The 16,315-nt window shown below is 36.8% G+C and overlaps 1 protein-coding gene across 1 annotated transcript in view; it reads left to right on the top strand.

Annotated features, from left to right (window-relative positions):
• LOC146004128 (uncharacterized) overlaps positions 1-3,927 on the top strand; it is a 102,053-nt gene extending 98,126 nt beyond the window's left edge. The window contains exon 25 of the mRNA XM_083142794.1: positions 3,517-3,927. Within this exon, the coding sequence (XP_082998920.1) occupies positions 3,517-3,544 (28 nt within the window). The 3' untranslated portion in view covers positions 3,545-3,927. The remainder of the gene's footprint in view (positions 1-3,516) is intronic.
• Positions 3,928-16,315: the final 12,388 nt, after the last annotated feature.

Here is a 16,315-nt window from a genome sequence, read left to right as displayed (position 1 = left end):
AACTCCAAATTTTAAGTTCGTATAATATTTACAGCGATATGTTATTTGGTTACTGAGAAAACGAGAGAAGAACTTGATTAATTCTTTCACAGCGCAGCAAAGCCTTGTTTCCCGCAGATACCATGTGCCGGTCTTGTGGCACTCGCAATAACAAGACAACTGTCTGGCATGCATAACATGAACTAAAAAGAAAAATTAAAATGCAATTTACTTGCATAACGCTCATTCCGTACTGCTGTCAACCTCGTCACTTGGTTCAAGTTCTTCGGAATCCGTGTCTTGCAAATTTATAGTGACCTGCTCGATGACATCGCCTCTGACTATTTCACACTGGAAGTCATCTTCTTGTATATTCTCTGCGTAAGCCGCACAATATGCCCACTCGGAAACACCTATTCTGTCTATTGCTTCGTGAGTTAGTTCTCTGTTGGCAATTTTGAAAGTCTTGTTCTTGTCAGCTATGTACCCTTCACCTGGGCCCAAATCATTTCAATCTGGTTGTACTGATAATGATAAGGTGGGAGACAAACAACTCTGTGACCATATTCTCTTGCTATTATATAGATTTTGTAACTTTTGTGAGTTGGTGTATGATGTTTCACCAACTGCAACAATTCTGCTCTGGTTTGCATGCTTGTGTGGGGAATGTTCTTGTTACAGAGCTATGCCATAATATCAGTTTTCCTTGTGTTCGAACAAGGCGTTTTATCCACTTGCAAGGAATTTATGCTCGTGTTGTCCATTACAATCACGGATTCAGAAGCGAGAAACGGCAAGAACTTATCGCGAAACCACTTTCGAAACACTGCAGACGTCATTTCTGAATGATAGTCAGTACTGTTTGTTTTGGAGCGGAAAACCAATTTACTTTGGGGCACAAAGCCTGTAGCAGCTGAACCAGCATGACACACTATAAGACGAGCACCTTTTCCTAATGGCACCTTTAACCCACCAGAACCATCACTCATTCTCCAGCAACTCGTCTTCGTGTGATTCTGGTTGACTCAGGTTTCATCTAAATAGTATATATTTGCAGTACCAGCTTTCCTGATTTTGTGCATGGTTCTGAGGAAGATCACTCTCGCAGCTACATCACCACCCCTCTCCATTAAAAATTTCCTCCTGTCTTTGCCTTTCCTATATCTGAACCCCATGGTTTTTCAAAATTTTTAACACTGACCACGTACTGCCTGCAAACCCGATAGCTTCCTTCAATTTAACCCTAAGTTTCACTGCAGTAGGAAATTCGCAATTTGCAATTATGCAATACCCCTTTATCAAAATTGTCCAAGTGCGTAACATTCTTTCGCCGATTACGATGTTTGCCAGGCGAACGAAAAGCCACCGACCCTGTATCACTGATCGACGACCTGGCTTGCTTCGCAATCGTCTGAACTGTACGCAGACCTATCCCACATGCAGCCGCTGTACGCTCCTGACATTTGGCAACACTGCTCCCTGACGAACACAAGGCACTGTCTGCACTGCGAGATTCACTTTGGAAGAACTGATACACTTGTACACCATATCTCGCACTTGTTTGTGTAGAACACGATGCTTAGGTGTTTCTGTAGCCATCTTGCACACGTATATTGACAAATTTTTGTGATCACACTGAAGAAACACGAACAGTCACAACGAAAACCAAACCGATTCTTACCACTCGAGAAACAAAAGAACAACATCGCGCGTTTTCCACGGCAGTCGGCGCTTCCTCCAAGGTCAGCCGCTTTCATATAGCTCTTCGACTCTAGCTGTTAGAAAACTAAACCTCTGTGGTGGGGTGCATAACATGCTATGATACCAGGAGTCCCAGGTTCGAATCCCAGCCTGGGAATGGGTGTTCTTTGTGAGGGTGTTTTCATGTATTTCATCATATCGTTATCCATTCTCATCTTCATGATTATCCAAAAGTGGCAGAAAAGCGAAGTAAAATAAACAGTCAATCGACAATAGTTGTTGAAAAATTCATTTTTTCCAGTCGCAACTCTCACTTCACATATCTTTCAATATGTAGCTTTAATTTTTGCATTCTCGTCCTGTGCATAAAAGGTTGTTCAACTATGCAGGATAAATGGTGTTATCTGTTTGGAAACTCTGTACCCATGTAAGCTGCACACTTTAATTTTCTTCCGCATTTTTAGTCAAAAGAATTGCATGGCATACTCAAGTATATACAGTATTTCTTTATAAAACTCGCAATATTACATAAACCAGAGGTTCCCAACCAGGGTGCCATGGCTAACTTAATGTTCCAATATATTCAATCAATAAGATTGTTCCAAATATGTGCTTATTTACTACTTTTTACATATAAAATGTCTGAATTTGATTCTTTTTTTTAAACTTAAGGCTAGCTACCTAACCACACTGAGCATTGCAAGTGTTAAATAGGTCTAAATTCTGACTTGGGTGCCGTGGAAAATCTTGAAACACTAAGGGCACCATGAAACGAAAAAGTTTGGGAACCCCTGACAAACAATAAACTTAGTTTGCAAGCTATTGCAAAGTTTAAAATATCCATTGTAGGAGCAATTTATACTCTTAATATATTTCCAATTGAAAAGCAGGTGCCACCTTGAAACGTTTGGATAACTCTGTCGTTTAATTTGAAGGTGAAATTTTTATGGTCCCTTGAACTTCAAATTGGGAAGGTTTTCCTGCATACATAATTTTATATTGCACTTTATGATGCTTGTTTTGAAGTTATGCAAAATTTGTTGCCCACTGGAAGTAAATAAGATTTTTACAAGCATGAATGTGTTAAATGTGTAAGTGTTGTTAATACAATGGAATCTCAATTATGCATTTTTACTGTATCCTGTAGTTTTTATTTTCACATATCACTTTTAGGGAAAATTTGAAATCGGGGGAAAAATCTGTTTTGCTACATTTAGATCGGGAGAATTAAGTTGAATATGGTGGACGAATACAGAATTTCGGCATCGTGGACAACCAGAAAAGGAAGCAATGTCTTACATGAGGTGTACAAATTGTGTTTAGAACTTTTAATTGTAATGTTTAGCTTTGCAGTTTAACTCCGAAGTATTGTTATGGTATTTCAGGCATAAAATTATTTTGGGACCTGCCAGAGAATTTGAAGTACGTAGCAAAAACCCATTCAGATTTTCTACAATTGACATTTTGAATGTGATCTCCTAAAATTGCAATTGCCTTATTCCACTAGATTACAAAACCTGATTTATATTTGCACTGAAAGTTTGTTTTTATTTATTTGGAATGCAGCAAGCAACCTAACAATTTAATCCATGTATCATCCTACATAATAACTCTCATTCTTTCTCTGATATGGATATTACGTATCAATGATGATTCATAGTCTAGACTTCAAGCATGTTTAGAGAAATTAAATTTCTCCACCACAACCCCAGATAAAAGCAATATTGTTCTATCCTGCACACTGTATTAAAAAACATAGTGAATAACATGTGTTGTAAATTTTTGTGTGTATGTGTACATATCTGAATGTATAATTTATATTTTTTTTATTTCCAGATCAAAAACTCTGTCTGAGAGAAATTGATTTCTGAAGCAGATTATCATGTTCAAACTTTGTAAAATGAAAACTTGGAATACTTAGTTTTTTAGGTTTGTAGAACCATTCATGGGTGTGTGTGTGTAGGAAACATAGGGAAAGTGAAGGCAAAAATTTTTATTTCCTCTGATTGTACTTGTGAACTGTGATGATCAGAAATTTTTTTTTTATTATTATTATTAGTCCGATATCTAAAAAAATTGTGTGTTTTTTAACGTAAATTTTTATATTATGGATGTAAATATATTTTTAAGTAGTTTCCAATACAATACTGATATTTAACAGTGTTGTTGCTTATAATTTCGAATAACTTAATTCTCTGATTATACTTGAGAACTTTGCAATCAGAAATGTTTTTTTTATTAGTAGTAGTCAGTTATCTTAAAAAATGGTTTTTTAACATGTATGTAAATTTGTACATTTTGGATATATGAATGTAAATAAATATATTTTGAAATAGTTTCTGTTGTTCATGAGTAGACTTGTGTGTTATGTAGAAAGCTGTAAATCAGCCATTTTCATAGAGAAAGAACCTGTCCTCTATGCTGTATCACTATAAATTTAATATATAGGGTGTTCCATATAGCATGCCAAATTAGAAAATTAAATAAAAATAGGGAAAATATCATGAGAATAGTTATTTCACATATATGTAAGCAGTAACATCTCCAATTTACGTAGGCCTCCCCAATGGCGCAGTGGTAGCGTCGTCGCCTTGTAATCAAGGGGTCCCGGGTTCGATTCCCGGTGGAGGCACATAGTGGTTCGGATCCCACTTTAAACTGTAGGTCCAGTCCCGATTAGCCTTACTGTGCATAAAGTGGACTTAAAACAACAAATCAATCCAATCCAAATCCAATTTACGTATGAAAGACAATGTCAGGCATATGTCCACCCCTACTGAGTCTGCATGCATTTATACGCTCCACAAAATTATTGATAACCCTCTCGCGGATGTGTGTCCGGATGCCTCCAATCACCCGTATGATTTCCGCTTTCAGTTCCAAACGGGTTCATGGTTTGTTGGCGTACACCTGTGATTTCACAAACCCCCATAAAAAGAAATCACAGGGTGTAAGAACACATTCCTCAATCGTAAACTGTTCCATATCGTAACTACAACAAACGAGTCAAAACAATTGAAACTATATTAATTAGCATGACAGCAGATACCAACATTGGTAAGAACAGGTCTGCCAACCTCAAAACAAAACAATAGCACACTATTCAAATTCGGCGTTCTATACGGAACACCCTTTAAAAGTAGACTTTTGTGGAATGTCTACTAACGCATAACTTGGGATTCTTGACCTGGTGAATATAGCTCCGCTGGGTGTTTCGGGCGAGATTTCTGCAATGCCATATAAGGTTGGCTAATGTCGTATTTATTTTGTTACGCTAGGTATTCAGAATTGTTTAAAGCACAAAATGTTTTTCATGATTTCACTTTCTGAAGTAAAGTGTGCAAAAGTAATAGTGTAAGATTTTCTAAGGTATTTGGAGTTCCTAACACTCTTTGGTCTCTCCTTATATGAGCCAGTTTTGCTTTTGTGCATTAAATATGGAATCTGATGGTATGACTGCCATAAGTGCTTTTTGTTTGATGTCAAGTTAAACAGTGGTGGTTCAGGTTCTATCAAGTGAACGTTGGAATGAGCTCAAATGCCACGAAGCCATTGTTGCTCTTGGCTGAGAAGGATGTAAGATCTATCGTACGAGTGCAGGGACTGCAGACTTGTGCATCTGCAAGTCACCACTTGCACCAGAGTATTTCAGACACTTGGCTGTTGCAATGTTGCCAGTGAAGTGAGAAATTAAAGCAATTATGCCAATATATTATTTGGATATGATAAAACTAGAGCCGAGACCAATACCGATGCCACTATTGGAATCAAAAAGTTTCTGTTGGAATATAATCAGGTACTGACTGATACTTCTGCTGGATGTAAATATGGTAAATACTTAATTTTTTTTGCAACATTTCAGGGAGAGATTTATTTTATGATTAAATGATTCTCTTATGAAATTTAAAGCAAAATTATGGTAGCCTGATAGTGTGTTGTTTCAATGAAAAACTTTTATTAAAATTTTAAATATTCTCAACCACTTGAAATTGTTTCAATTTCAAAACATCGATATTGGTGGGAATTTAGAAAAGTATTGACATTTGTATTGGTATCGGGTCCAAATGGTATTTACTCGGCCCTAGATAAGCATGGTGGAATAGCATCCTGGTGTTCGCAGAACAGTTCTTTTCTTGAGGGCCATGTCCTGCGGTCTGTCATGGCACTCCCAAAAAAAACTAAATACTTGTCCTTTTTCCAACAGCATCCTGCAAAACATCCAGATGCATTGTTTACATCAATTAAGTCCTCACTTTCATAAATACAAATGTAACTACTACTAATAAATACATAAAACTTTATATAAACTGACTGCATGTACACATGCTTGTGCATGTGTGCCTGCCTGTGTTTATACAAGCACTTGCTCTGTTCACTGAGGGAGTAGGTATTCCCACATAAAGAGTTTCTCAACTTTTTCATTTGCATGAAATGGAATTTGTGCTAAAAAATCTAGAAAACCTGTAGATATACACTTTTATTCACATGGCCAATCATTTTGCGCAATTTAAAAATACCCTTAGACCCGCAATAGGAAGTGACTTGAAAGCAAGGTTAAGGAATAGAGGAGTGGGCCCAAGTCTAAACAGGGCACCGAATTAGCAAATAGAGAAAGATGGAAGAGAATAAACCTTGCTTCCCCCTGTGAAACTGTTAGTGCCTTTTCAATTAATAGTATTGTCAGTTTGCAAAGAAGTTGTAGATCTAAAAATTTTCACTCGACGTAACTCCTACTGTAAAGTTTATATTTATTGCTTAGAAGCAGATAGCTGTGGTAGATCAGTTGTTAAGGTGTCTATAATGCGAGTGACCCGGTGGAAGAGAACCAGGATTTTTTCCCACCTGTTCAAGAAGCTCCAACACCCACCCAGTGTCATGGTGCTGATCACATCACCTTCAGCCGCAATGAAGAAAGTGTGGGGCCTTAACTCCACACCCCTATACACCTTCATGCCATGGTGCAAAGCACAGGGGAGCACTTTACTTTAGAAGCAGATATTGTATGTAGTTTAATCATGGGGTGATATGAAAGATATAGTGGAACCACACACACACGAACCTGTGCAGACCTGCAACTTCAGAGCATCATACTCCTACGTCGAGGGGCAGACTGGAGCAGGCTATCTTATGGCCCAAGGGATAGGTGCACAAAGGACTCGGACCGAAGGTTCTTTTATTTGTTGGCTCTCTATACCAAGTGATGACTGAAAGTACATGCAGGGGCACTTTGAAAATTAAAAACTGCCAAATTCTGGGGATGCTTGTTTGATGTATTAATGAGGGGAAGAAATATACTACAACTGCCACAAGATAGAGATATTCTCAGTAGGTATTGATTAATATTTTAATATTGTTTCACAATATATGGATGCTTACAGTATTGGGAAGTTGTTTAAGCACGAATATTAATAATAATAATAAAAAGTGTGTACTAGAAAACTATCATTTGTCTCGCCAGAGAGCAGGGGCACAAAAATATATTCTTGTCTTGGGCACAGAAAACTGTAGCTACGTGCCCTACTTGCAAATCATAATGTGTAGGGGTTGAATTACTTTACCAGGACAAGTGTTCCAACCAAAGAATGTTTTCAGTAATTACGGTAATAATATTTGTACAACCAAAAAGTCTAAGGTTGAACTATGAACAAGAAAGTAAGGAAACTCAAAGTAGAATTGTAGACAGCATGACTTTTTCTTTATCGAGATGGGGGGGGGGGGTGCTTGTTCCTTCTACACCCTCTCTGTGTGCACCCATGGATGTCCTGCTTTTACTTTCAGAAAATTTGGTTACCCTACTGTACATTGGACACAATTGCTCCCTTACTAACTTGCTCAAATGAGGGTAATTATAACTCTTCCGTGCACCGTTTTACAGGATCTTGACTGTGTGGAAGGAAACCCAATTCACTTCAATTATTGCTATTCCTAGAAGTGGTGCACTGTATGCAACAGTTCTATAAAAAGCACTCCATACGGGCAGTCTGTCTTCTTGAAGGTTTGGTGTTGTTACCTTTGGAATAAAGTTAGTACTTGCTGTTGTATATTCTATATATGTATGCAGTGTGTTTCAAGTGTTGAACAACCCAAACTTTGAAAATTATACCGGGTGTACACAAAGTGTCCGACACATTTCAGTTATTAATAAATCGGAGATTAATGAAGATACACATAAACTGGTGGCAATGATAGACAAACTCAAAACATTTTATGTCCTGTATCCACACCTTTTTTGTGCTCCTTTTCTCGCACAGAGAATGTCAAGATGATAATAGATTTCTTCCCACGTTCGGGTTCACCATGCCGACATGCACGGTGGCTATCGCTCTGTTTGTTCTGGCTTTCAGTTCATATGTTCATCACTTTTGTCTCATAAAAATGTCTGCCCCATATGCCCAGAGAAAAAATTACAATGGGGTTGTGCTGGGTGACTTTCAGGGCCAAGGAATCGGACCACCATGTCCAATCCAGTTCGTTCAAAACACGACAAACAATGATGTCTAACCTTACAAAAGTGATGAACACAGATGAACTGAAGTGTACTGATACAGGACATTAAACTTTTTGAGTTTTTCTATCTATCTATCATTGCCACTAGTTTATTTGCATCTTCATAACTTTTTAATTTATTAATAATTTAAATGTGTCCGACACTTTGTGTACACCCCATATCATGAAAACCTTAAGAGATATATGCACTGGGTTTTCTGCATTACAAAGCCTCATCCATCGAGAGATTTTTCAATGCTTAACATTATCAGTTCATTCCATACAGAAAATTATGTAAATTAATAACTGGTGGAGGACATCATTTAAATTTTTCCAGAAATGCACTTTTGAGTGAAAAAAATATAAGGAATTATTGAAGGGTCATATTTAGACATCTGATGACTGATCCCATGTCAATCGGCCATTTGTGACCTTAGAGTATGGAAGATAGAGCCTAAGCATGTATTCTGGGTGAGGGAAAGGGCATGAGGTAAAACTGCCATCTTGGGTAGCACAGTAAAACTTTTTTCCAGTCTTATCGCGCATGCCCTATATGCTGTCAAGGGGAGCGGGGAAGTGACCAATCCAGTGTGATAAGAAACTCAGCAGCCTGTAGAACGAGTTGTGGGCAGAACTGCCTCCTCTTGATGTAACTCTCGGCACCACCGCTGTTATCTGGTTGGTCTGCTGCATATTCTCCACTCCCCTTGCCAGTATGCAGGGCTTCCGCCGTAACTAGAAAATACCTTTAGTTACAGCTGATACAATGGTGGAAGTAGAGATTTTTTGAGCATGGAATGTTCTTTTACAGTGCATAATTTTGTACATTATGGTGACATTGTGAGTAGATAAGAAATAAGAAGCTATGACTCTGTGTGCAGTTTTTGGATGTAACGAACACAAGTGACAGATTATTATTATTTTTTTATAAATCGGGAGACGACGTGACTTGATCCACTGCATGAGTATTGAGCAGAACTGTTTTCCATTATTATCATTATTATTTTACATTTTATACAGTTAGTGTACTGAATTTATTTGTTATTGTATTTCATTATTAACTTTTACACACCTCATTCAATAATAAAGGTAGAGAAAATTTTAGTCATAATGTTTTTGTTGTGCGACTTGGAATTTTGGAAACCGTGAAATCATTTATTATTTTGATGGTAGAGTATGAAAATATAATCTGGTTCTGTATTTTGCACTAAATTTTGTCGATGTAATGCAGTTTTTATTTTGGTTATTCTGTTTGAATACTAACGGAAATTTATTTCTGCTATTAAGAATTAGAAAAATAAGCTTTCTGCTTTTCTTGTAACTTCATATGAACGATGCCAGTTTCCAGTGGGGGGAGTCGACGGACAGACCCATTCGACCCCCCTTCGCCACCTGATGCCCATGGCCTCTGTTGTTTAAATGTGTTCCATGTAGTAGTTATTCAAAAAATTAGAGGTGACCTTCTGGTAAGGTACCCAAAAGTAAGGTGGAGGGTGACGAGGCTCTGGACCCATGGCCAGGATAATCCTCTGTGGAGTTGTGTCACCCTGTGTTTTTCCTTGCTTGTGCCGAGTACCCATTTACAGGCACAGCTTTTAACCAGGATGTGGAGATTTTATCTTCAGGGATAGTGTAGTTTTAGTTCTTGTAATCTATTACATTAGAGAGTTTAAAAATTGACTGAGGAAGTTTTCAACAGACATATTTTCTTTTCTTGTTGGTGCCCTATTCTCAGTTTTGTTTTAGTTAATGGGCTCTCCCCCCCCCCCTTAATCCTGTATACAGAAAGGATTACACAATCTCCTACCCTTTACCTCCTGACCTGTAACATGTAATAGATTACAGTGGTAACTTTTTTTTTTCTTTTCTTTCCACACAGTGTCAGTAATAATCAAAGCCCAGTATGATCCAACAGACTACTGAAAAAGTTTTAAAGAGAATTTCCCACTGCAGGTAACCACACTGTTTTCATCATAATATCACCAACGTCTGGTATCTCAAGAAAGTTCTAAATTTAACAACCAAAAGTTTAATAATACAATTCCTGAATTTACTTTTAAAAAAGTGGATGACTACACTGTAAGAAAATGTTTGTACCAATTCAAGTCTACTGCTATTGGTGCAGATGGAATATCAACTACAATGCTCAAGTTATCGCTCCCTTTTACTTTGCCTATTATCACACATATTATTAACGTTTCGCTCGAGAAATCCGCATGTCCCAGGAAATGGAAAGAAGCTTTGATAACACCACTCCCTAAGACTACTTGAGCAACTCATATGAACAACCTTCGACCTATAAGTGTTCTGCCTGTGTGTTCGCAACTCCTAGGAAAAATAATCTATAAACAGACGTTTAGCTTCGTTGCCCAAAACAATATTCTTCCACCATCACAATCAGGATTTTGGCCAGCATACAGCACTGCTATGGGTTTGCTGAAAGTCACAAATGACATCCTCCAGGGTATGGGTAAGAAATTCCTCACTGCATTAATATTATTGGACCTGTCCAAAGCATTTAATATGGTACAAGAAAAATGACTTCTCAGTAAACTGAAATATTACAATTTTTTACAATCTACCCTTAACTGGTATTTTTCATATCTAAGTAACCGGAATCAACATGTAAAACTGTCTCCTACTTTATCTAATACTTTATATATTTCATCTGGTGTGCCACAAGGATCTATACTAGGTCCCCTATTGTTTACGATTTATATTACAGACCTACCCTCAGTTGTCAAATACTGTAACGTACATTCCTATGCTGATGACACTCAACTAACTAAATCATTCCATCCAACAGAAATTGCTTTAAGTACTGAATACATAAGTAATGATTTGGGTGTGATGCAAATGACCTTAAAATTAATGCTAATAAGTCATGTTATACATTTATTGGAACTCGAAATGCTATTGTCTCGGTCAAGCTCACCAATAGAACAATTAAAATAAATGGTGATGTCATACCAGCTCAAGTTAAAATTCTTGGACTAATATTTGATACTCATCTGTCATGGGATGAGCATATTAGCCGCCAAATCAATAAATCATTTGGAACACTTAGATTCTTGTTTAAATTTAAAAAAACTATTATCTTCGGAAATCAAACAGCGATTAGTTGAAACACTCATACATCCAGAGGAGACAAGTAATCCTTTAGGGAGCCCTCAGCAATAGTAGAGGATTTGTACATGCGTATGCAAGAAATAAGCGTAGGTACTCAGGGGTACAGAAACGAATACAATGTACCTGTACAGGTAAAGGTAAAGTTCCCTGTGCATATAGCAGTGTTATGAAGGCACTTTTAGGGTATGTGGGCCCCACATATTTTCGATGTCGGCCATCTTGGAGGTGATGTGATCAGCACCATGCTGCGGTCACCTTCCCCCCCCCCCCCAGGGTGGGCCCTAGAGCAGCTCTATGCAGGTACAAAGCCGGAAAAAATCTGACCTTAGATCACCCACTCCGAGTTTCCCGCATAGCAGTGTGACTAAAATCAAATCAGGCTAGAACATCACGAGAAATGCTGTGGTGAAGGTTTCTTCAACTTATCTTTAATTAGGAAAAGTTAAGACTGCATGAGTTTAACGAATGTATCATTTTCCAGGTGTGAGAAAACAGTGTCATATCACATCACCCCTTTCCCATTTAAAATTTTTCAGTTGAATTCAATATGGTGGACGTCCGCTTGGAACACACCAATGTGGTTCCCCCTAAGCCTAACCTGTTTCTATCATGACCAATTGTACCCAGCCTAACTCCTTTACTTTTTATATGGGTGTTAAGGGACTTTTGAATCACCCTCTAAAGTTCAAATCACCAACCCTGAGACCTTATGTAAACAGAACCATCTGCATGCAGAAAGCATTGCAAACTCATAGAAGTAAAATAATCCACACGAAAATTCAGTGTTGTTACAGGATTCATTACGTAAGGTAAAACAATGCCCATTTTTGTAGTATGGCCGTCGGCCGGATGAAGCTACTTATCCAAATTAGAAACTAAATATTGTATAAATGAAAGAGTTGTAGAATACGTACATTGCTGGTACTACTTTTAAATATTACACGTATTCTACTCACATTCTTGCAATAAAATTTAGTACAAGAAAAGGTTCGTGAATATGGACACGAATTTGACTTCAGCCAGTTCGCGAGGAACGGTAGAAACACACAGAATACTAACTACGGTCAGCCAATCTCCCATAAGACTGAAACAGCCGAAACTGGCTGGCATAGACATACTACTACAAGATGTTACAGCTGCGGGTTAAAAATGGTTGACAGTATGGCGGCACTGGAAGGTCGTTTCCTCGCGACCACCGACGGCAGCACCGTCGGGGAAAAAACAGAAGACGAACGCAATGCGCAAGGACTCGCGGATTGCTCGAAACAACAAAACACTATCGTGTTCCGTACCATTCGCGTTCCGATACTTTCTAACCGCGTTTAGGCGATTTGCGCGTATAATAAATTATACGCGCAAATTGACTAAACTTAGTTAGAAGTGGCGGAAATTAATTATATGCAATGCTTTCGTTTAAGTACAAACTTTTCGCATTAAAATTGATTTCTATCACAAAAATAAAAGTATACGAAAATTATATGGAAAACGTACTATTACCAAAACTTCCTGAAATTGCACTCTTACTTTAAGCGGAAATATATAATTTCCTCTAAAGGCATTTTTAAAAACATTCTTCATCATACGAAAATGACAGTCTTATAATAGGTGACTTTTTTTTCTTGGGTGGAGAAATGGAATGAAATAAGTATACAATAATTCAGAACGATTTATGTCATGCTAATCCATATTTGGAAAAAAAAGAAAAAAAAACCTGACTGATCCTTCCGCTATACAGGATTGTATTGCAAGATATTACACTGATCAATAAAACATTTTGTTTACCACATATATATTAAAACGAAAAAAATTACTGCCTACAGCAACTACGCTCCATTCGATAATAAAAATTTCAATACTGTCAGGGATCAGTTCACATACCTTATGGCCATGGGCGTCCGAAAGGGGGGAGGGGCACGCCCTACCCCCTGGATAATGAATGTCTGACAAAAGGTATATATTTCACACATAATTTCATTTCAGTCAGTAATTTATGTTAATTATTATAAGGGCTTTGAAGAACATGATAATTTCAGACTGAAGCAGTGTTTTTTGAAGGGACATCACTATTATGGGGGAAAATATGACTCCTTTGCCCCCTGGAAAAAAAAATTGCCTTACTTGCCCCTCCCTGGAAAAAATCCTGTGGACGCCCATGCTTATGACACTGATTAGAAATAGGTTAGTCTGCACAGAAATAATATAATAATTACCAAGAGAATGCTCGAAAGTTTTCTCAAAAATCAAATAAATAAAAAGTACTAGGTTGAATGCTACGAAAAGGTTCAGCTTTTTAACACAAATTTATTGTCATGACACTGACCATTAAGTTGAAGTGAAATGTAGCAAGTGCAGCAGCACCTACTATACATATATGCTTTTTACACTGAAAGAAAAGTATGAAAATATACTTTGGAAAATTAATAGTTGTTCCTTGAAGACTTCTTTCAGCATTTAAAGCAATTGAAAGAATGAAAACCCCTAATATTGAAAATTAATATTTCTACTTTAAAAAAACAGAAAATATTAACAAAAATAATATCTACACACACACATATATATATATAAAATGATATCTACAATATCTCTTACATAAAACAGCTTATTTAAAAACCAAATACTCATCATTTACTAAATAGCTGAACATGAATGAAGAAATGTTGATTTATTTCCCTCCACGATGAACTTTGTGCCAGCTGATACGAGACTTAAACAGAGAAGTGCCATATTTATTACACTTCCCACGTCCAAGTCCCATACCGGACTTTGCATTTGTATCTCTTCTATCTTGATGTGTGCATAAAACATGCACACAGGTGGATAATTCCTAGAAATTAAATAAATGCTCTACAGTGCCGTACAGTAGGATTCATTTTCTTGCATTTTCATCTTCAAATACTATGTACTGGGAATTGCCCAATGGGTAACATAGTTTCCCTGGTGACACTAACATTTCAGTAGCCAACATGCTAGAATGCTCACCACATAAATGAGAGTACACTTTGAAAAAATAAAGTTGATCGACGCTATGGCAAACAAACAAAAATAATGTACTTAATGTACTCACTTTAAGAAATGCATGACTTCATTATCAACTTTGGCTGCTTTTTCCTAAGGACATACGAGCACCATTACAAAAATGAAAAATTCATATTGGACCTTGATACTCCATACCTCCTTTCTGTAGTTATTACGCATAGTTTTATAACATGAGCAACTAGTATTTAATGAAGTACAGCATAAACAGTGTGCAGCAGAGACTACTTACTTTCATACATCTCACTGGACTTGATTAATCTGTTATATCAGTAACTACTGTACTGCGTGTATCATGATACATGCATGTTACTGAACACAAAAATGTTCATCAAAATAGATAAATTGTGGAAATGATCACACTCTGAAGTGTTGTTTTTTTTTCCCCACAGAAAGGTTTCTCCGAACTGCAAAGTTATTCCCACAGTTGTTTGCATACTGAAAGCACCTTTTCATTCTCTTGTATAGCTTCTAAAAAATAAAAAAAATCACACAATGGGAACCATGATTTTCAGTAATTATTCTCAAAATAAAAAAAAAATGTGCAACTACATTCATGAGGTGTTGAGACTAGCAGAACAAGTTATTTTCACCATTTTTTTTATTATGGTAACAGTTTCATACATCGGAGACACATTTCTTCATTTTTACAGAAGAAACTACTTATGGAAATGAGTTTCTCTAAGGTTTCCAACGTTAGTAGAGGTATTTTCTTTCATCATGGTATCTATTTGACCGGGAAATCATGTCAGTGTTTCCAACCCACCCTTTTTTTAACTATTCTTGCCTAACCTAACCAAACCTAACCTTATCGGAATGGTTCGTGGGTCTGTCCGTCAGCTACCAGTGCATAATGTACAATTTGCACACGTGACGAACACAATAGTAGGTATTTTTCGGTGAAGGATGGAAAACACTGATATTCAAAAACAAAAGAAGCGATATAGCACCATTACATGCGTTCAGTAGCACTTAGATAAATTAATAGAAAAAGTGTTTGTTTTCGTGTAAAAAGCATATTGGCACCTTGAACTATGTTCCACAATACACAATTGGTAAGTACGAACCATGCAAAACACAAAATATCTGATTTTAATGTGTCTCGGATCTATGAAACTGGTACCTTTATTATTAAGTACAGATGCTATTATATTTCACACATTGTCAATTTTTGCAAGTTAAATCACTCAACTAACCACAGAGCTTAACACAAATTAAAAATGATGATTATTGATTATTATTACCACTTTTTAGAGAGAGCAGTGATATCACATGGTATAGATGATTATTTTTTGAGACATAGAACCTAACAAGCAATGCAAAACAAAATCTTACAAGAGAACGTGACTGTTTTATAAAATAATTCCCACATTGTGAGGAATCATGAGTTTAGGTGAAAATTGCACAAAAACGAGGTTGACCACTTGGTGAAAATAGTAACTGAAAATATGTTGCTTTCAATACAAAGTTGCATTTAACTCAAATGATCCTTAAGCATTAGCTACATACAAATAGAAAAGGCTGCGACTATTTTCAAATAATTACCAGAATCATAACATAAGTAGGATAGGATCATTAAGTTTAATTATCTGATTATTTCCGCGCGTGTATATAATTATAAAAGTAAGAGAACCAAACCTGGTCCACCTAAACCATTCAAGCAAGAAAATACGAGAGGAATTAAAAAATAAGTTATTGAAGAAGCATAACATCACAGAATAAGTTATACACGTGGAACTTGGCCCTTACAGAACAGTATATAATATTATTACCATTTCATTAAAATTCCTGAGTTTTTATTTTAAACAACAAATGATACACAATTACAATCAGAAAGTTCGATTTCGATACTGAATGCAAGCCTGTACCACACAGATGAAATGAACGGAATTTGGTTCGCGTTTGGCGATACTTCTTTATCACTTTTTGAAAAAAGCTTTGATACGTATTACGCAGTGATTTCATGCAATGTTAAATTACGATTTCA

The sequence above is a fragment of the Lepisma saccharinum genome, chromosome 21 (genome assembly GCF_977018435.1).
Source record: "Lepisma saccharinum chromosome 21, izLepSacc3.1, whole genome shotgun sequence".
NCBI lineage: Eukaryota > Metazoa > Arthropoda > Insecta > Zygentoma > Lepismatidae > Lepisma > Lepisma saccharinum.
This window is presented reverse-complemented; position numbering and strand designations above follow the sequence as displayed.